The sequence below is a fragment of the Carcharhinus amblyrhynchos genome, chromosome 12, assembly GCF_965287045.1.
Source record: "Carcharhinus amblyrhynchos chromosome 12, sCarAmb.v2.hapA, whole genome shotgun sequence".
Lineage (NCBI taxonomy): Eukaryota > Metazoa > Chordata > Chondrichthyes > Carcharhiniformes > Carcharhinidae > Carcharhinus > Carcharhinus amblyrhynchos.
In genome coordinates this window covers 40922752-40944968 of record NC_137335.1, presented here as the reverse complement: position 1 = coordinate 40944968, position 22217 = coordinate 40922752, and the positions used below count along the sequence as shown (strand labels likewise).

The 22217-nt window shown below is 43.5% G+C and overlaps 1 protein-coding gene across 1 annotated transcript in view; it reads right to left on the bottom strand.

The window, feature by feature from the left end:
- Positions 1-22217, bottom strand: part of pnpt1 (polyribonucleotide nucleotidyltransferase 1) — a 71511-nt gene that overhangs the window by 41740 nt on the left and 7554 nt on the right. The window contains exons 3-9 of the mRNA XM_080199787.1: positions 21818-21892; positions 21632-21737; positions 20962-21011; positions 15153-15216; positions 12861-12908; positions 11435-11548; positions 7113-7299 (exon numbers count right to left, since the gene is read on the bottom strand). Of these exons, the coding sequence (XP_080055913.1) occupies positions 7113-7299; positions 11435-11548; positions 12861-12908; positions 15153-15216; positions 20962-21011; positions 21632-21737; positions 21818-21892 (644 nt within the window). The remainder of the gene's footprint in view (positions 1-7112; positions 7300-11434; positions 11549-12860; positions 12909-15152; positions 15217-20961; positions 21012-21631; positions 21738-21817; positions 21893-22217) is intronic.

Genomic DNA, 22217 nt, shown 5'->3' with positions numbered 1-22217 from the left:
TCACGAGATGAGATCTTAAAGCAATCATGCAACCATTTAAATATATTAAGACTCCCTCAATGATCCCTCACATCACAGGGTTTCTGAATTTTGTTCCTCTGGATTCTTGAGTCAGTGCTCCAGCACTTACTCACAAGCACATCCTCAATACTTTAGCCACTGTTCCAAAGGGGTACCTTTGCTTCAACAGCCTGCAGCGCAGATCACCAACCTTCTCAAATCTCCAGGGCTTCTCCCATGCCCTCATTGCTTGAAGTCTGCCAACTGTAGCCCTTTTACCGCTTGGGGCCTCTTACTTTGCTCTTCTCCCCAGTGGTCTCCTCATCTCACTGGTTCCTTTTCTTCTGGTTTTCTCCCCCCCCCTCTCTCTCTCTCTCTCCCTCCCCCTTTCTGGGACCTCTCTCTGTCCTGTGCCTGAGACTCCTCTCTGATTTGTTGCCCTAATCCTCGGTCTTGTGATTGGGTTTTCATGCCATTCCTTTTTCACACAGGGGCCCTGAGAACTTGCCCTGCCCAAAGAACTCAAATCCTGGATTGTGTAAACACATCTTGCTCCCAACCTGTACATGTAAGGAACCTCTTGAGGTTTGTCATGAATTGCTGGTTCTCAACCTCCACCCAACCAGGTAAGTCTGGATTTTTTAACAACACACTTAAAGTGGACAATGTGGTTTGTACTTACTTAACAAATTTTACTTTATTTTCCTCATCACTGTACAAGCAATGGTTAAGAACTGCTTAAAAATACTCAGCATTCAGACAGCCAGGGTTATGAAAACCTGATGTCAGAGGGGTTAAGGTGGTGAACTATTGGGTCAGTTTTATATTTGAATTGGCCATCAATTATAGCCTGATAACTGGGAAATAGATTTGTTTTTATTATTTGGACTAAAACAAAATCAAATAGCTTAAATTTTGGATAAGTCAGATCTAAGTTTCTTGGCATCAATGGACAATAAGTTTGTCTGCCAACACCAAAAATAAATTTTATGAATATAATGAAAAACTCAGGTTATGCTACATTCCTATATTGTAAACATTTAAACTTTACAGGCTTGTTAGGACGACTCTATAAATCCAACTGATAAAAATAAACACACAGAACTACAAAATGTTAACTGAATCAGTTCCAAACAATCAAGAATAGATTTATGGATAAGCATGCACGATAAATGAATAATATTTAAGGAGCACAGGGGAAAGAATATACTAGAGTTACTTATTCAAAATGTTGGCCAAGTATAAGTTTCACTGCCGTTTTGGTTGGGATTTTCCCAAGATAAACCAAGTGTCATAATGGCGAGAAAAATCGGAGCAGTCCACTCTGGTTTGCCCACAGGACCTAAACGCAGTGGTGAGCCCGGCTGCAAAAGGATCGGGCACTGTTTCGGAGGAGGCCCCCGATCTCTGTTCACTGGGAGACCCAAACCCGCACTCTCCTCCCCATGGACATTAGGACAGCCTCCTCCACCCCACCCTCCACTCATTGTCGGCATATTTCCCCACCCCGTACCCGGCATGGATCACCAGCATCAGGGCCCTCCCGATAACCTCCGACATGCCCCCTCTTCATGCTTCACCCCTGCACAAACCCCTCCCCCCACTTCATGCTCCACCCCTGCATGGTTCCCCCCCCCCAAACAACTGCTCCAGCAGTGCCCAACTGGAACTGCCAGTGTGCCAAGTGGGAACTGGGCTGCAGAGGAACCTGGAGTGGGAGGGAGAGAATCCGGTCGTTGTGGTACATGTGGGTGCCAACGACGCAGGCAAAATGCGAACTGAGGATCTGGGGAGGGAGTATGAAAAGCTGGGAATGGTATTAAGAAGTAGAACCGACAAGGTGGTTATCTCTGGACTACTGCCTGAACCGAGTGCAGACGGGCATAGGGTTGATAAGGTTAAGGAAGTGAATGGGTGGCTCAGGGATTGGTGTGGGAGGAATGGGTTTGAATTTATGGGGCATTGGCACCAGTATTGGGGTAGGTGGGACCTGTTCAGGTGGGATGGGGCTGGTCTGAACCGTGCTGGGACCAGAGTCCTGGCGAATTGTGTAGATAGGACTGTAGATAGGGCTTTAAACTAATTGGGGGGGGTGGGGGCGGCGTTCTGGCAAATAGGGTCCAGGTGAAGGCTGGGATGAAGGCACTTTATCTGAATGCACAAAGCATTCGGAATAAAGTGGATGAGCTGGTGGCGCAGATCAGCACAAATGGATATGATCTGGTGGCCATTACAGAGACGTGGCTGCAAGGTGACAGGGACTGGGAGCTGAATGTACAGGGGTATCAAGTGTTTAGGAAGGATAGGCAGGAGGAAAAAGCGGGGGGCAGAGCTCTGCTGATTAAGGATAGCATCAGGGTGGTAGTAAGGGATGATACAGGAGCCAAAGAGCAGAAAGTGGAATCGTTGTGGGTGGAGATTAGGAACAGCAAAGGGAGGAAGATGCTGGTGGGTGTCGTTTATAGGCCCCCAAATAATGATCTGGAGGTGGGGCGGGCGATTAACACGCAGATAAATGCGGCATGCAGGAATGGAACGGCGATAATTATGGGGGATTTCAATCTGCATATTGATTGGTCGACCCATGTTGGACGCGGTGGGCTTGAGGAAGAGTTCTTGGAATGCTGCCGGGATAGTTTCCTTGAACAGTGTGTGTTGGAGCCGACGAGGGAGCGAGCTATCTTGGATCTGGTGTTAGGTAATGAGGCGGGTAGAATTAGAGACCTTGTGGTGAGGGATCCTCTTGGGAAGAGTGATCATTGTATGGTGGAGTTTCTGGTGCAGATGGAGGAGGAGAAAGTGGGTTCCCGGACACGCGTCCTTTGTTTGAACAGAGGGGAGTACGGTAGGATGAGAGAAGAATTGGCGAATGTTGACTGGGGGAGCGCGTTGGAAGGTAGGTCTGCTGAGGAGCAGTGGAGGATCTTTAAGGAGATCTTTCTTGGTGCTCAGCAGAAATTTATTCCGTTGGTTAAAAAAGATCGTAGGAGGAGAGATAATCAGCCGTGGATAACGAAGGAGGTGAAAGAAAGTGTTAAATTAAAAGCGGAGGCGTTTAGACTAGCTAAGAGTAGTGGGCGAGAAGAGGATTGGGAGAGGTTTAAATGTCAACAAAGAATGACAAAGAAGTTGATAAAGAAGGGTAGGAGAAACTATGAAGCTGGGCTAGCACTTAATATAAAAAAAGAATAGTAGGAGTTTTTATAAATATATAAAAAGGAAGAGGCTGGCTAGGATGAACGTTGGACCCTTAGAGGATGAGAGGGGGGACTTAGTGGTAGGGGATGGGGAAATGGCTGAGGCCTTGAATAACTTTTTTGTTTCGGTCTTCACGGAGGAGGACGTGAATAATTTGCCGGGTGTTAGCGATGGAAAGATGGTAGGAGTGGAGAGCCTGAATGACACTATTGTTATTAGAGAGGCAGTGCTCGACAGACTGGGGGGAACTGATTGTGGACAAGTCCCCAGGACTGGATGGAATGCATCTGAGGGTTCTGAAAGAAATGGCGGAGGTGATAGTAGATGCCTTGGTGATTATTTTCCAAACTGGATTCCGGGGAAGGGTTAGGGTTAGGGTTATTTTGGCCCTGGAGGGAGTGCAGAGGAGGTTTACTAGGCTGATACCGGAGTTGAGGGGATTGAGCTATGAGGAGAGGCTGAATAAACTAGGCTTGTACTCGTTAGAGTTTAGAAGAATGAGGGGAGATCTCATTGAGACGTATAAGATGATGAATGGGATGGATAGGATAGAGGTGGAGAGACTCTTCCCGCTCAAAAAAGACAGTAGGACTAGGGGGCACAGCCTCAAGATAAAGGGGAGGCGGTTTAGAACGGAGTTGAGGAGGAACTTCTTCACTCAAAGGGTGGTGAATCTCTGGAATTCTCTGCCCGTTGAAGTGGTGGAGGCTGCCTCGCTAAATATTTTTAAGAAGCGGGTTGATGGGTTCTTGATAAGCGAGGGGATTAAGGGTTATGGGGAGAGGGCGGGAAAGTGGAACTGAGCCACAACAGATCAGCCATGATCTTATTGAATGGCGGGGCAGGCTCGAGGGGCTGGATGGCCTACTCCTGCTCCTATTTCTTATGTTCTTATGAAGTGCCGGAAGATTGGAAAACGGCTAATGTTACGCCGTTGTTTAAGAAGGATGGCAGGCAAAAGGCAGGGAATTATACGCTGGTTAGTTTAACGTCTGTTGTAGGTAAAATGTTAGAATCCGTGATCAAGGAGAAAATAGCGAGGCATCTTGAGGAGAATTGTTTGATAGAGCAGACGCAGCACAGTTTCGTTATGGGGAAGTCATGTCTGATGAATTTATTGGAGTTCTATGAGGATGTGTCTAGGGCGGTGGATAGAGGAGAGCCGGTGGATGTGGTCTTTCCTGATTTTCAGAAGGCGTTTGATAAGGTGCCACACAAGAGGTTATTACAGAAGGTCAGGGGGCATGGAGTCGGGGGTAGGGTGTTAGCGTGGATAGGGGATTGGCTGTCAAATAGGAGGCAGAGAGTGGGGGTCAATGGGTGCTATGTGGATTGGCAGTTGGTGACTAGTGGAGTGTCCCAGGGGTCGGTGCTGGGGCCTCAGCTATTTACCATTTATATAGATGATCTGGAGGAGGGAACCGGTGTACGGTGTCGAAATTTGCTGATGACACCAAGATTGATGGAACGGCAAATTGTGCGGAGGGTGTGGAGAGTCTGCAGAAGGATCTAGATAGGCTGGGCGAGTGGGCCAGGAACTGGCAAATGGAATTTAATGTTGGCAAATGTGAAGTTGTCCACTTTGGTAGGAATAATGGTAGGAAGGACTATTACTTACATGGCGAAAAACTGCAGCATGCGACGGTGCAGAGGGACCTCGGGGTCCTTGTGCATGAGTCGCAAAAACCCAGCCTGCAGGTGCAGCAGGTGGTCAGGAAGGCAAATGGGATGCTGGCCTCATAGCGAGGGGGATTGAATATAAAAGTAGGGAGGTCTTGCTGCAGCTGTATAGGGCACTGGTGAGGCCGCAGCTGGAGTACTGTGTGCAGTTTTGGTCGCTGCACTTACGCAAGGATATTTTGGCCTTGGAGGGAGTGCAGAGGAGGTTTACTAGGCTGATACCGGAGTTGAGGGGGTTGAACTATGAGGAGAGGCTGAATAAACTAGGCTTGTACTCGTTAGAGTTCAGAAGAATGAGGGGAGATCTCATTGAGACATATAAGATGATGAATGGGATGGATAGGATAGAGGTGGTGAGGCTCTTCCCGCTCAGAAAGGACAGTAGGACTAGAGGGCACAGCCTCAAGATAAAGGGGGAGCGGTTTAGAACAGAGTTGAGGAGGAACTTCTTCACTCAAAAGGTGGTGAATCTCTGGAATTCTCTGCCCGTTGAAGTGGTGGAGGCTGCCTCGCTAAATATATTTAAGACGCGGGTTGATAGGTTTTTGATAGGCAAGGGGATTAAGGGTTATGGGGAGAGGGCGGGAATGTGGAACTGAGATACGACAGATCAGCCATGATCTTATTGGATGGCAGGGCAGGCTCGAGGGGCTAGATGGCCTACTCCTGCTCCTATTTCTTATGTTCTTATTAACTGCCAGTGTACCAGTTGGACACTGCCCAGCTGTGTCCAACCACCCAGAGGCTTCAATGGCCTCTAAGCTCCCTGGTGTGACCATCACACCTGGTCTCTGCAATTGGAGGCTAGTAGTGATTCTTGCCAGTCTCGTGCCCAAAGGTCGAAAGGTCCTGGAAGCTGGGAGAATCTGGCACTGAATGGACTATGCATATTTAAATACTACTTTAAATATGCTAATCAGCCTCGCACTCTTTCTCGGTGTGATAAAGTTTGTGGTATTAGAAAGGGACTGGGATGATTGCAAACCATTTGGAGCGGCCGCAAAACCAATTTTTAGCGATAGGTGCAATCTACGCCAGGCATGGTGACATTGGAAAATCACCCACCAGATACGAAGACCATTGTCTCTTTCTTATGTTTTCAAGAACCATTTAAATAATTCCTGCATAAACAACAAGGGCAGGTAACAAGGGACTAGCTGTGTGGTAGAGCCTATCAGTATTTGGGAAGTAGATTTATGTCAGATATTTAACAACCTACAGCACTTCAACAATTATCTCATTTCAAGCATAGAACTTCCTGATTACTTTCTCACTCCATCACAGATCTCGGTCATATACTAACCATGTTCTATTATTAGGCTTCTATAAGCAACTGCTAGGAGATATACAAGAGTGACCCTAGGCAATTCTCTCCCTTTTGTTGCTTCTACATTCAGGGGAGCAACTGATCTTGGAAATATTTTTTGGATAGATTCCCAAATATGAAGAGCAAGACCTGCAAGAAATTCACACATCTACCACTTTGTCCAGAGGTTAAGACAATCTGATCCAAGAAAATGAATGCAGAAGTTACTCTGTCCAATTGCACTCTGGATCTCAGGACTGTGGTGAGGCCTAGCATTTATAAATACAATATATCCTCTGACGTAGACTTCAACACATGTTTGCTCATGAACTATTGAGTGTAAAAGCACCATATGAATGTCCGTTCTTTCTACGGTAAAGCACCTGATCAATATTTGGAACTTCTCTGGTGATCAGTATCAAGGATTTCTAGCACAAACCTGGAGACCACTAATTCATAGTACAATCAGTTGCAGCACTACTATGATATTCTGTTCAATTGTATACATTCACTCCTCTACACCATTTCTTCCAAAGCTGTTGACCATATACAAAATATAAATGGAAGCAGAGTCCTCCAAGAAAGTAAAAATACATTCGCAAAATAGTCTTAAAAATTAAATCATAAATTTCTTTTTTTTTAAATATTGTGACATAGATAGTAACATTCTCTTTTCAAGTCCATAATGCTGTTCTTGAGTCAGGAACACAATGAATATGATTGCACCTTCTGTAAAACATTAATTATTTCATACAGTTCTTAGCAGTATTTAGTGCTTCAAGATGGACAGCAGCAGTAATGGTCAGAACATTCCTTAACTTGTGTGAAACACTCTGACAACTAGCACCAGCATTACTGTGGATATAGGTAATTCACATTCATGAAGCATTGAAATTCTCAGTCAGCAGCTGAGAATCCCAGAACTTACTGTCTTGCAATTTCCACTATTTCAGTTGGAGGGGCAAACATCTTCTGAGGTGTCCTTTTGGGATTTCCGTGTTCATTTACTAGCTGCTGAATGGCCAGTATGATTTGTTGTGTGTGTTTGATGCCCATTTTGACAGCGTGACAGAAGTCCTGTTGCAACACATTTTCTGCTGCTGCGTCTATCATGACTGGTAAAGGGAAAAAAATTATTTGAAACTTTACTTGATTTATGTATTGGGTAAGGTCATAATCACATTCCTATTAAATATTGTTATTTCTTCTTACTTCAAACATATACATAAGAAAATATAATGGAATTTGAATAAAGTTTAAGCAATCAAAACTGAACAAATTGATCTCTGTATGGTTGGGAGTCAAAGTATTTTGGGGAGACTTTGCAGGACTTTAATACAAAGCAAACAATTGTATTCTAATATTATTCTAACCATGGCAGCACGGTGGCACAGTGGTTAGCATTGCTGCCTCACAGCACCAGAGACCCAGGATCAATTCTGGCCTCGGGTCACTGCCTCTGTGGAGTTTGCACGTTCTTCCCATGTCTTGTGTGGGTTTCCTCCAGGTGCTCTGGTTTTCTCCCACCCTCCAAAGATGCACGGGTTAGGTTGGTTGGCCACGCTAAATTGACCCTGGTGTCAGGGGATTAGCAGGGTAAATACATGGGGGTAACGAGAATAGGGCCTGGATGGGATCGTGGTCAGTGCAGACTCAATAGGCCAAATGGCCTCCTTCTGCACTGTAGGAATTCTATGATTATGTACAGATGATGTGCTCCAAAATATTTCCTGCATGTAGGATTCTAAACCACGTCAGAAGGGTGTATACAGTCAACTGTACAATTGACAACATTTTTAGATTTATGCAACCTAAAATGATCAAAGTTAATAAATATTTCCAGTTCTCCACCAATGAAAAAATTTGAGTCAAGGCTCAAAGTGGCATAATCCACTGATTTTCTTAATTCCTTTAATGAAGTAAGCAAATAATCACCCTGAAAATTTAGGAGAGATTTGGAACTTATCATGTAGAAAAACATTATAGGGAATTCCTACATTCTCTGTAGCACATCATGTCAACGCATAAATACTCTATGCTTTCCTAATTCACTGATTCGACCAATTTACAATTAAAATCCTTTCCTCATTTAATGTATGTAACAAAATAGTGCATTAAACAAAATTCTCAAAATTGATAAATAGAATAGGATGTTATCATTCTTTAAAAACACCATTAAATACCATAAAATGTAACCCTCAAATCTCTGACCAGATATTAGGACTTTCAAAACGGAGCAATAAATTCTGAATTAGTTACAAAACCTAAAAGGATGCAATTATTTTACTGAATAAACTGAGGAAGGTACCAAGGTCGCAGGAGTGTACAGGCAGGCAGGATGGTGGATTGAAGTGTATCTGCTTCAATGGAAGAAGCATCAGGAATAAGGTAGATGAACGTGGAGCGTGGATTGGTACTTGGGACAATGGTGTTGTGGCCATTACGGAGACATGGTTAGAACAGGGACAGGAATGGTTGTTGGCAGTTCCGGGGTATAGATGTTTCAGTAAGAGTAGGGAAGACGGTAAAAGAAGTGGAGGAGTAGCATTGTTAATCAAGGATAGTTTAGCGGCTGCTGAAAGGCATTGAGGATGATCTGCCTACTGAGCTAATATGGGCAGAAGTTAGAAATAGGAAAGGATTGGTCATGTTGTTTGGAGTTTTCTACAGGCCCCCAAACAGTAATAGAGATGTGGAGGAGGAAATGGCAAAGCAGATTATGGATAGGTGTGGACGTCACAGGGTAGTTATCATGGGTGACTTCAACTTTCCAAATATTGATTGGAACCTTTATAGGTCGAATAGTTCAGATTGGACACTTATTGTACAGTTTGTGCAGGAGAGTTTCCTGACACAATATGTGGATAAGCTGACAAGAGGTGGGGCCACATTGGACTTGGTACTGGGTAATGAATCGGGCCAAGTCTTAGATTTGTTTGTGGGAGAGCACTTTGGAGATACTGACCACAATTCGGTGTCCTTCATTATTGCAATGGAGGGGGATAGGATCACACAACAGGGCAAGGTTTATAATTGGGGCAGGGGTAATTATGATGCGATTTGGCAAGTATTAGGGAGCATAAGATGGGAGCAGAAACTGTCAGGTATGAGCACAAACGAAAAGTGGAGCTTTTTCAAGGAACAAATACTGTGTGTCCTTGATAGGTACGTCCCTGGCAGGCAGAGAGGAAATGGCCGAGTGAGGGAACCATGGTTCACAAAGGAGGTTGAATGTCTTGTGAAGAGGAAAAAGGAAGCGTATGCAAGGATGAAAAAACAAGGTTCAGTTGGGTCGCTTGAATATTACAAGGTAGCTAGGAATGAGTTAAAGAAAGGGCTTAGGAGAGTTAGGATGGGACATGAGAAGTCCTTGGCGGGTCAGATAAAAGAAAACCCAAAGGCTTTTTACTCTTATGTGAGAAATAAAAGAATGACTCGGGTGGGATTAGGGCCAGTCAAGGATAGTAGTGGGAACTTGTGCATGGAGTCAGAAGAGATAGGTGAGGCGTTGAATGAATACTTTTCTTCAGTGTTCACTAAGGAGAGGGGCCATTTTTTGAGGAGGAGTGCGTGATACAGGCTGATAGGATAGAGAAGGAAGATGCTCTGAGGGAAGATACATTAGCAATTTTGAAAAACCTGAAGGTGGATAAGTCCCCTGGGCCAGATGGGATACATGCTAGGATACTTTGGGAGGCAAGGGATGAGATTGTGGAGCCTTTAGCTTTGATCTTTGGGTCCTCTCTGTCTACAGGGATAGTGCCAGAGGACTGGAGAGTGGCAAATGTTGTTCCTTTTTTCAAGAAAGGAAATAGGAATGACCCTGGTAATATAGGCCAGTTAGTCTTACTTTGGTGGTCAGTAAGTTAATGGAAAGAGTCCTGAGAGATAGGATTTATGACCATTTGGAAAGATGCAGTTTAATCTGGGATAGTCAGCACTGTTTCATGAGGGGAAAGTCCTGCCTCATAAATTTGACTGAATTCTTTGAGGAGATAACTAAGTGTGTGGACGAAGGTAGAACAATAGATGTTGAATACACGGATTTTAGTAAGGCGTTTGATAAGGTTCCCCATGGTAGGCTCATGAAGAAGATAAGGTGGTGTGGGATATAAGGAAATTTGGCCAATTGGATAAGTAACTGGCTGTATCATAGAAGACAGAGGGTGGTGGGGGGAAAATTTCCAGACTGGAGGCCAGTTACCAGCGGTGTATCACAGGGGTCAGTGCTGGGTCCTCTGCTTTTTGTGATTTTTATCAATGACTTGGAAGAAGGGACTGAAGGGTAGGTTAGTAAATTTGCTGATGGCACCAAGATTGGTGGAGTAGTGGATGAGATGGAGGGCTCTTGCAGGCTGCAAAGAGACATTGATAGGATGCAGAGCTGGGCCAAAAAGTGGCAGATGGAGTTTAACCCTGATAAGTGCGAGGTGATTCATTTTGGTAGGCCAAACTTGAATGCGGATTACAGGGTCAACGGCAGGGTTCTAAAGAATGTGGAGGAACAGAGAGATCTTGGGGTTCATATCCACAGAACTCTGAAGATTGCCACTCAAGTGGATAGAGCCATGAAAAAGGCTTATAGTATGTTAGCATTTATTAACAGGGGGTTTGAGTTCAACAGCCATGGGGTTATGCTGCAACTATACCGGATGTTGGTGAGACCACATTCGGAATATTGTGTTCAGTTCTGGTCACCTCATTATAAGAAGGATGTGGAAGCATTGGAGAGAGTGCAGAGGAGGTTTACCAGCTTGCTGCCTGGTTGGGAGGGTAGGTCTTATGAAGAAAGGTTGAGGGAGCTGGGGCTTTTCTCTTTGGAGTGGAGGAGGATGAGAGGCGACTCAATAGAGGTTTATAAGATGATGAGAGGGATTGATAGAGTGGATGTGCAGAGACTATTTCCTCGGGTGGATGTAGCTGTTACTAGGGGGCATAACTATAAGGTTTACAGTGGGTGATATAGGAGGGATGTCCGAGGTAGATTCTTCACCCAGAAAGTAGTTGGGGTGTGGAATAGACTGCCTGCTGTGATAGTGGAGTCAGACACTTTAGGAGCTTTCAAACGGTTATTAGATAGGCACATGGAGCACTCCAGAATTATTGGGAGTGGGATAGCTTGATCTTGGGATTGGACATAGCTTGGCACAACATTGAGGGCCGAAGGGCCTGTACTGTGCTGTAATGTTCTATGTTCTAAACAATTTTTATTAGCAGACAACAGGTGACTAGAGAAGATCAAATGCTTACCAACTTGGCTCTGTGGTCCCCCAGCCAACACCAGGTTTAAAGTGCTTAATGCCATCTCTTTTCGAGTTGGGTTAATTACAACCTCTCCATCTACAAGACCAACTCTTACAGCACCTGCAAGAAGTATTGCAGAATACAGCATCACTTTTAAACAATTGACTGCAGATGTTAATCACAAAGGAAAGTACATAGTAATGATAACAAATGCCACTATAATATTGATGAAAATTACACGCAAAGTAAATATTTCAGTGAATGCATATTGGTTTGCTGTCAGAGTGTTATTTTCCAAGTTATATTCATTTATTGTAGATGTTGGCTTAATGACAACTTTGTTTTAAAAAGAAAATCACACAGGAACTTGAAATCCAAATTCATAGTCATAATTGCATAGGAGGCGCTGTTTGGCCCATTGTGTCCATGCTGGGTCTCTAGAGTAATCAAATCAATCCTATTCTATCTCTGTGGCCCTGCAAGTTTCCCCTGTACCACCTGAATGCCCCTCATATCCTACCCAAATTGTGGTGAGCAGAACCGGATGCAATACTCTAGCTGTGTCCAACTAGAGCTTTATAGAAGTGCAACATCACCTTCCCTGCTTTTGTACTCAAAACCTCTATTAGTGAAGTCAAAGATCTCATGTTTTGCTGTTTGCTCTCTCAATATGTCCTGCTGCCTTCAAAGGTCTATGTACCGGAAACCCCAGGTCCCTCTGTTTCCATACACTCTACAGAACTATCATTTAGTCTACGTTCCTTCGTTCTTCTGCAAAGTGCATTACCTCACGCTTCCTTGCATTGAACTCCATATGCCACTTGGTTGCCATTCTGCTAAACCATTACGTCCTTATGCAGTTGACTGGTATTCTCCTCACTGTCTGCCACACTTCCAGCTTTGGTATCATTGGAATTTTTTTAGATTTTACTCCATATTCCAATATCCAATAATTTTCTTTTCATCTAAAAACGAGTGGTCTTAGCCCTGAACCTAGGGGAACACCATTGTCTGTCATTCTCCAGTCTGAAAAAAAAATTTCACCCGGACTTACTGTTTTCTGTCCTATGTCAATTTTATGTCAAGATTGAACATACTCTCAATTTTGGCAGGGTGGTAACACACTGTATATTCAACTAACTTTCTAAGAAAGCACTTTATTTCAGTTTTATTTGTTGGGAAAGTGGATAAACAATCTGATCCTAAAACTCTGCTAACATTGCATTCAATCGGCCATCAGATAGTCTAAAGGGCTATATTCTGTTCTCCATTTGGGTAATTTGCAATCCTTTCGATGTGACTTGGAACTTGCTTTGTAGGGTAATTGCAAAGATTTTGCAGCATCCTACCATCTTTTACCACGATAGGCAGGTCCATCAATATAATATCGCATACTAAGATTTTACAAGTCCTTGCTTAAAAGATTACCCACCTATAGGACCATTCCATGGTATGTCAGACAATGCCAAGGCTGCAGAGGCTGTCAAAACAGAGAGTGAAAGACGTTTGAATATGACACATCTGGTGTGAATGAAGAAATAGTGCACTTGATCATGACAAAAACAAACTTACTGGTTGCATTAAAAATAATCAATGAGTCACTTATATTGCAGTGCCTTCATCAGAGCTGCTGCAAAAATGAAACTTTTCGCTTCAAAACTTGGGCTGTGATACAGAGCTTATTTTTGGCTTTACAACCCTAGTATTAGTGGTGCTGATAGTATGAGAAATTTCAAGTGAAAACTACGAAAAATGGTAGAATATATATTTTGAACAATTGATGATTCCAACGCTCACAACACCTTCTTTCAAGTTCTTCCATTCAAATAAGATTATGAGGGGCACTAACATAGAGGATAGGGAGCAGCTGTTCCCCTTAGGTGAAGGGTCAATCACGAGGTTCAAGGTGAGGAGCAGGAGGTTTAGGGGGTGGTGACGGTCTGGAATGTGCTGCCTGGATGGCAAGTTGCCTCACATCCTTTAAAAACTACCTGGATGAACATTTAGCATGTCATAACATTCAAGGCCATGGGCCAAGTGCTGGTAAATGGGATTAGGGGGGGGGGGGGTCAGGTCTTTCTTGCATGCCAGTGCAGACTCGATGGGCCAAAGGACCTCTGCTGCACTGTATGATTCTATGAAACTCATTTCTGCAGCAGCTAACAAAAAAATTTAATCTGCCTGATTGAGCTGGATTTTAAACCATAATTTAAAAAAAATTGTTTTAAAAATATTCTGCGATATACTCAAGCGTGATTACTTAATTACACAACTTGTGTTTATCATAAAAATAAATATTCTGCTACAACTTTAAAAGCATCCAACATTCTGAAATTCAAGATTTGAAACTCTACTAGCAGATGCCATGACAGGTTCGGATTTAGTTTTAAAAAAATGTTCGTACAAACAAATTACTATCATGGTTTCACATTAAAACTTGAGAAATGTGGAGTCGATCTCTCCTGTAAACTAGTTGGTTGGAAAAATTCAATTAACTACCTTTCACGAGAACTCATACCTTCTTCTAAAGGAAGTGGGAGCCTTAATTACCGTACCTGCAGGGCTATTGCAATGTGGGGCTATTATTCAAAACAAATAAACAGTACATATAGAAGAGTTTTATGTGCAAAATGGAGATGTGATAGTGGCCCAAGGCAATCACATTTAGTAAAAATGATTGATAGCCAAGTCATCAGCATACAAACGATTGATGAATCAATACAAAATAAAAAGAAAATCTGCTTATTTTATATTTCTTAAAAATGAAAGTTGCCGCTCTCCCCACCCCTCCCCAAAACAGGGCTCAAAACTATTAAGCCTTTTACCTCCCTCAGTCTTTCCCTCTTCCTATAAACTTTACGTTTACTTGGCATCCCTTAATCACTTCTTCCTGCTTTACCTCATCTTCTCTTTTACATCTCAGTGGTATCCTGTACTGTGGGCATTGACCCTTTATTTATATTAAGAAATCTAGATAAAGAAAGGACAGTAAATGGGGGGAAAATTTAATAATTAAAAATCAACTTGAACTGGATAGTACAATTAATTATATCATTTCTTTTCTGCTCTGGGTGCTATGATGAATCCTCTTTAAATGGTGTAAGATTTCATTTTCCAACACAAAAACAGGCCATTTTGTTCAACAGGTGTATGGCCAATGTTCATGTTCCACATAGGCCTCTTCCTACCTTATTTGTCACACCCTACCAACATATGCTTTTATTTCTTTTTCCCACGTGCACTTATCTAGCTTCCTCTTGAATGCATCTATGCTCTCCACCTCAATCACTCCATATGGTAGTAAGTGCAACACTTCCACCACTGCACCAAACCATATCAAGGTCTTAATGTTTCGAAGTTCACTGCACAAAGTCTGACGTGCATTAAAACTGCTGTGTGGATTGTAATATTTCATTTCAAATTGCTACGCTAGACCTTTATGCAAGAAATTTTAAAGGAAATGCCTCAACGTTTATCTGCATCATCAGCAAAGGTTGGTAATGTCCTGTCGCCCAGCATTAGCTTTAGCATTTTTTACTGGTACATGTTCTGGCCCCAGGGATCACTTTCTATGTACTTACAGCATAGAAATATTGGTCGATGGTGCAGGAATATAAGTTTTAACCACTGGTTCAGCTTTCCTGAATATTTTGTTTAATGAGGACCCCCCTCCCCCGAGCAATAACAAATGGAAGAAATTCCTTTTGGGTATGTTCCTACTTACCTCCATTTATTGCAAGTATATCAGGATCATTGACACCATCCACAGCAAGAAGGTTACAAACAATCTAACACAAAGAAAGAAACGTGAACGTTTACATTCTAAGATATCTGTAAATATTTCTGCAAATAACTATTTATGCTTTGTCCATGCAATAACCGGCAATTCCAAGGAGACTGCAAGTACAAGGGTACTTCAGGTATACATTTCAATAGTTTAAAACGTCATCTAAAGAACTTGAATAACTGTGATTACGTTTGTCGCTGCGATTCAATACAAAAGTCAGTAAGTTTTCCTAAAACAATTTTTTTAAAAAAAGGCACTTTACTTGATTGAAACACTTCTCTTGCACCTTTGTGATGTAGAAAACTTTAGTTAATCCATTAAGTGGGGTAGTGTGACAAATATATTACAGGAGTACTGAAAACTATTTTAAAATAATTATTGAATGGTACTGGAATTCACATGATTTTTTGGACTACTGTAGAATTCAGAGAATTAAGAAGGGAGGAGGTTTAAAGGGGTGGGGGTTTAAGACACTGTACAGTGAAGCTTGCTTGATAGCAAACAGAATACTTGGATACAGACATTGAATCCATATGGGAGCTGGTGGACCCCAGGGTCCTTCCCAGTGACCATGTCTGCAGTAAGTGCAGGTTGCTGGAGGAGCTCCAGCTCAAGGTAGATGAGCTGGCCTCTGAGCTACAGACATTGAGGCTCATCAGGGGGAGAGAGGGTGCCATTGTCAATGGGGTGCAAGTGACATCCACCCCCCCCCCCCAGACTGGCTAACTCTAAGGGTCAGGAACAAGAGGGGGGTGGGGAGTGGAGGAAGGAGGGTAGGGAGCGGATGCCTCAGCCTCTCAATCTGCATAACAGGTTTGAGGTTCTTGCTTCCAGTCTGGACGAGAACGAGGGAGGTGAGGTTGGTGAGCAGACTGCACACAGTAGTGTTGCAACGCAGGACGAAGGCAAAGTGAAGGTGGAAAGGAACGTAGTAATAATTGGGGATAGTGGGGTTAAGGGTAGTGACACTGTCCTTTGTCACAATGACAAAGTGCACAGAAGGGTGTGTTGTCTGCCTGGTGCTCGGGTCCGGGATGTCGCATCTGGGCTGCAGAGGAACCTGGAATGGGAGGGTGAGAATCCGGTCGTTGTGGTACATGTGGGTGCCAACGACTTAGGCAAAATGCAAACTGAGGATCTGGGGAGGGAGTATGAAAAGCTGGGAATGGAATTAAGAAGTAGAACCGACAAGGTGCTTATCTCTGGACTACTGCCTGAACTGAGTGCAGACGGGCATAAGGTTGATAAGATTAAGGAAGTGAATGGGTGGCTCAGGGATTGGTGTGGGAGGAATGGGTTTGAATTTATGGGGCATTGGCATCAGTATTGGGGTAGGTGGGATGGGTTTGGTCTGAACCGTGCTGGGACCAGAGTCCTGGCTAATCATGTAAATAGGACTGTAGGTAGGGCTTTAAACTAATTGGGGGGGGGGTGGGGAAGAGAGAGAGAGAGAGAGAGAGAGAGAGCGAGAGAGAGAGAGAGAGAGAAAGAGAAAAAGAGAGAAGAGAGAGAGAGTGTAGGTGACATTACGGGGTCTAAAGTTAAGGAGAGGGTACAGGTAAGGGAAGAGGCCGAGGATGTCCCAATAATAAAGGAAGTAGGGGGCGTGAGTATGGTTGGTGGCGTTCTGGCAAATAGGGTCCAGGTGAAGGCTGGGATGAAGGCACTTTATCTGAATGCACAAAGCATTCGGAATAAAGTGGATGAGCTGGTGGCGCAGATCAGCACAAATGGATATGATCTGGTGGCCATTACAGAGACGTGGCTGCAAGGTGACAGGGACTGGGAGCTGAATGTCCAGGGGTATCAAGTGTATAGGAAGGATAGGCGGGAGGAAAAAGGGGGGTGCGTAGCTCTGCTGATTAAGGATAGCATCAGGGTGGTAGCAAGGGATGATACAGGAAGCAAAGAGCAGAAAGTGGAATCGTTGTGGGTGGAGATTAGGAACAGCAAAGGGAGGAAGATGCTGGTGGGTGTCGTCTATAGGCCCCCGAATAATGATCTGGAGGTGGGGGCGGGCTGTTAACGTGCAAATAAGTGCAGCGTGCAGGAATGGAACGGCCATAATTATGGGGGATTTCAATCTGCATATTGATTGGTCGACCCACGTTGGACGTGGTGGGCTCGAGGAGGAGTTCTTGGAATGCTGCCGGGATAGTTTCCTTGAACAGTGCGTGTTGGAGCCGACGAGGGAGCGAGCTATCTTGGATCTGGTGTTATGTAATGAGGCAGGTAGAATTAGGGACCTTGTGGTGAAGGATCCTCTTGGGGAGAGTGATCATTGTATGGTGGAGTTTCTGGTGCAGATGGAGGAGGAGAAAGTGGGTTCCCGGACACGCGTCCTTTGTTTGAACAGAGGGGAGTACGGTAGGATGAGAGAAGAATTGGCGAATGTTGACTGGGGGAGCGTGTTGGAAGGTAGGTCTGCTGAGGAGCAGTGGGGGATCTTTAAGGAGATCTTTCTTGGTGCTCAGCAGAAATTTATTCCGATGGTTAAAAAAGATCGTAGGAGGAGAGATAATCAGCCGTGGATAACGAAGGAGGTGAAGGAAAGTGTTAAATTAAAAGCGGAGGCGTTTAGACTAGCTAAGAGTAGTGGGCGAGAAGAGGATTGGGAGAGATTTAAATGTCAACAAAGAATGACAAAGAAGTTGATAAAGAAGGGTAGGAGAAACTATGAAGCTGGGCTAGCGCTTAATATAAAGAAGGATAGCAAGAGTTTTTATAAATATATAAAAAGGAAGAGCCTGGCTAGGGTGAATGTTGGACCCTTGGAGGATGAGAGGGGGGACTTATTGGTAGGGGATGGGGAAATGGCTGAGGTCTTGAATAACTTTTTTGTTTCGGTCTTCACGGAGGAGGATGTGAATAATTTGCCGGATGTTAGCGATGGAAAGGTGGTAGGACTGGAGGGTCTCAATGACATTATTGTTACTAGAGAGGCGGTGCGCGACAGACTGGAGGGACTGATTGTGGACAAGTCCCCAGGACCGAATGGAATGCATCCGAGGGTTCTGAAAGAAATGGCGGAGGTGATAGTGGATGCCTTGGTGGTTATTTTCCAAACGTCGCTGGATTCCGAGGAAGTGCCGGAAGATTGGAAAACGGCTAATGTTACGCCGTTGTTTAAGAAGGGTGCCAGGCAAAAGGCAGGGAATTATACGCTGGTTAGTTTAACGTCTGCTGTAGGTAAAATGTTAGAATCCGTCATCAAGGAGGAAATAGCGAGGCATCTTGAGGGGAATTGCTTGATAGAGCAGACGCAGCACGGTTTCGTTAAGGGGAAGTCGTGTCTGACAAATTTATTGGAATTCTATGAGGATGTGTCTAGGGCGGTGGATAGAGGAGAGCCAGTGGATGTGGTTTTTCTTGATTTTCAGAAGGCTTTTGACAAGGTACCTCACAAGAGGTTATTGCAGAAGGTAAGGGGACATGGAGTTGGGGGTAGGGTGTTAGCGTGGATAGAGGATTGGCTGTCAAATAGGAGGCAGAGAGTGGGGGTCAATGGGTGCTATTCGGATTGGCGGTTGGTGACTAGTGGAGTGCCCCAGGGGTCAGTGCTGAGGCCTCAGCTATTTACCATTTATATAGATGATCTGGAGGAGGGAACCGAGTGTATGGTGTCAAAATTTGCTGATGACACCAAGATTGGTGGAACGGCAAATTGTGCGGAGGGTGTGGAGAGTCTGCAGAAGGATCTAGATAGGCTGGGCGAGTGGGCCAGGAACTGGCAAATGGAATTTAATGTTGGCAAGTGCGAGGTGGTCCACTTTGGTAGGAATAATGTTAGGAAGGACTATTACTTACGTGGCAAAAAACTGCAGCAGGCGGCGGTGCAGAGGGACCTCGGGGTCCTTGTGCATGAGTCGCAAAAACCCAGCCTGCAGGTGCAGCAGGTGGTCAGGAAGGCAAATGGGATGCTGGCCTTCAAGGTGAGGGGGATTGAATATAAAAGTAGGGAGGTCTTGCTGCAGCTGTATAGGGCATTGGTGAGGCCGCAGCTGGAGTACTGTGTGCAGTTTTGGTCGTCGCACTTACACAAGGATATTTTGGCCTTGGAGGGAGTGCAGAGGAGGTTTACTAGGCTGATACCGGAGTTGAGGGGGTTGAGCTATGAGGAGAGGCTGAATAAACTAGGCTTGTACTCGTTAGAGTTTAGAAGAATGAGGGGAGATCTCATTGAGACATATAAGATGATGAATGGGATGGATAGGATAGAGGTGGAGAGGGTCTTCCCGCTCAGAAAGGACAGTAGGACTAGGGGGCACAGCCTCAAGATAAAGGGGGGTGCGGTTTAGAACGGAGTTGAGGAGGAACTTCTTCACTCAAAGGGTGGTGAATCTCTAGAATTCTCTGCCCGTTGAAGTGGTGGAGGCTGCCTCGCTAAATATTTTTAAGACGCGGGTTGATGGGTTTTTGATAAGCGAGGGGATTAAGGGTTATGGGGAGAGGGCGGGAATGTGGAACAGACACGACAGATCAGCCATGATCTTATTGAACGGCGGGGCAGACTCGAAGGGCTAGATGGCCTACTCCTGCTCCTATTTCTTATGCTCTTATGTTCTTATAACTTTCCATGGTTGATCGACAATGAAGGGCAACAATGATTCCTAGTCAGGTCCCTGGATCATGGGTGAGGGAAGAGGAAGTCTTAAAAGTTGTATCAGACATTAGGCAGCAACGGCATTTGAATTTTGTGTCAGTGGAAAGTCTATTTGTTCGTTCAGCTGTTGAGCTAGTCGATATGTCTGTAGCAAGGGAACCCATATTGTCATGTCCAACTAGAACATCAGTTGACACAGTGTCACTGAAGAGAGGCAGAACAGTGCTGAGAGTTAAGATGTTGCCTTTTCTCACTGTTGGAGTGAATGCTAAGTGGTGGGGGTTCACTTGCCCTGCCTGGTAATAAACCTTTCAGTCTAGTTTAGTTTGTTGGTTTTCAGGGCCTCTCTCAGAAAGATGGAGAGATTACAGCAATATTTTATTTTGAAGTATTCTTTTGGTCCTGGTGCAAGCAATATTTGTATGAGTTAAATGACAGAATTTACAAAGTTCATGTAGGATTAGTCATACGCTGCATTCCTCTCCTCTAGAATTATCCTGTATTAAGATTTCCTTAGCTCTTTTTGGATAAGGATATATACATAATATTTTTATAAATATGCTAAACATATTTCTTCTGGATGGAAATCCATCAGATAACCATCAAACCAGCACTCAAGGTGATAACCTTGGAAGTGGAGAAGGACTCTCCCCAACTTGTTCCAACTTCAAGTTCACCTGAGAACTACTTCTTGGAAAGTTGACTACAAGACGCTTTGCAGCTTACTGCAAGTCTTCTGCTTTATAAGTACTTCCCTTCAACTAAAGCATGATCACAACCAACAAGCCTGACACAAAATAAGACTGAATCACGAAGTGTAATGGCGCTGTTTCTTTCCTCATTTTTGTACCTAATATTTATGAATGACATTGTTGGTGAGATGGTTGAGTGAGATATCTCATTTTTTAAAACCAGCAGGACAAAATGAGATATAATAACTGTATTTTGTAAATTCACAAGAAGCTTATTTCTCAAATTGTTTAAATTGGGACAATAAATCTGAGGCTAAGAGAACACGCATCCCTCACATATAAAACACACTGATCATGAATAGCACAAAAACATGAATGTTTCTGCCCATATCTGTTGAAAGTAGCTTATCTTAAAAGTATTGCACAACTATTAATTTTATCCATAACTTACCTGTGTATCATAAAAGTAGCCTGAAGGAAATAGTGGTCTGATTGAACGGTCTGAAGAATGCAACAGAGAACAAATATTAAGAACAATACCAATTTAAGACAGCCTAGTTTACATTTGGTTCTACATTCCTGCTTTTTCAAGCCTTTATGTTCTTCCTTCCACTGGGTAAATATAGAAATACTGTGGACTGTGCCAAAGACTTCACCAACAGCTACAGTAAGGGATGTTCTGAAGCTGCTATTGGCAGGAATCTTTCAATTGCTTTCTATGCTAATTATTTGTCTTTTCTCTGCTCAAAAGGGATAACCAAAGCTATAAAAGCTAACCCACCAAGAGCAATTGATCTGTTTGGTAACTAAAAATGGAACCTTGGTTATTCTCATTGGCATCAATGGGTTCGCTCACCGAGGTAATTGCCTATCCAATCCAGCACTTCTGTAGTTCAATCCATATTTCTTTGCCCACAAACTGTACCATCAAATTTCAGTAACACAATAAATATAAATATTTTCACTTGGAAAGTGAAGCATTAGAAAAGTAATCATTAAAAAAGTATCCATAAGGTATTCATTCTTACATACAAAAGATATAAAAATATAAAATTGTTACTGTAAGTAATGTACTTAAAAGTATTGCTACAATAAACCTACTCTAAATTGGATAATCTTACCAATTACTCTGCTAGTTAAAACCTCATTATCCGTGTAGCCCATTTCTCTTCGTAAATACGTTGTTGGTATCCTTCCTGCTGCAGCAGCTTTCTGACGGTAATCAACCTGATAAGAAAAAAATTGTTCGTCTCCAGCAGATTCTATCAATTGTTGATAATATTTTCATAATATTATGAAAAACTCACCACTAATGGCATAAATTGGGATGAAGTAGGCTTTGTTTTACTGACAGCTGTAACCATCACCGATGTATCTCCTAACTTCACAGTGAGAAAGAGAAAATCAACAGCATATAATTTGAAAATTTTTCTAAATTGTCATCTTAGCAAACAGATATAACAACATGTAGGTTAGACGCTCTCTTCAGGCTTCACGTTAATTTACATTTCCGTCACAATTTTATTAGTCCTTAAATGTTCTGAACAACAAAGGTTACTGTTTCTTGACCATCAGACACCTGAGCACTTGGACATGTTGATACAATTTCCTTCATTAATCAGTTCAAACGGGCGCTCAGTAGCAATAGCCAGTAATTCACTTGAACCTATGGCCATTTTTTTGTGAAGCAGACACTTCACTACTGGA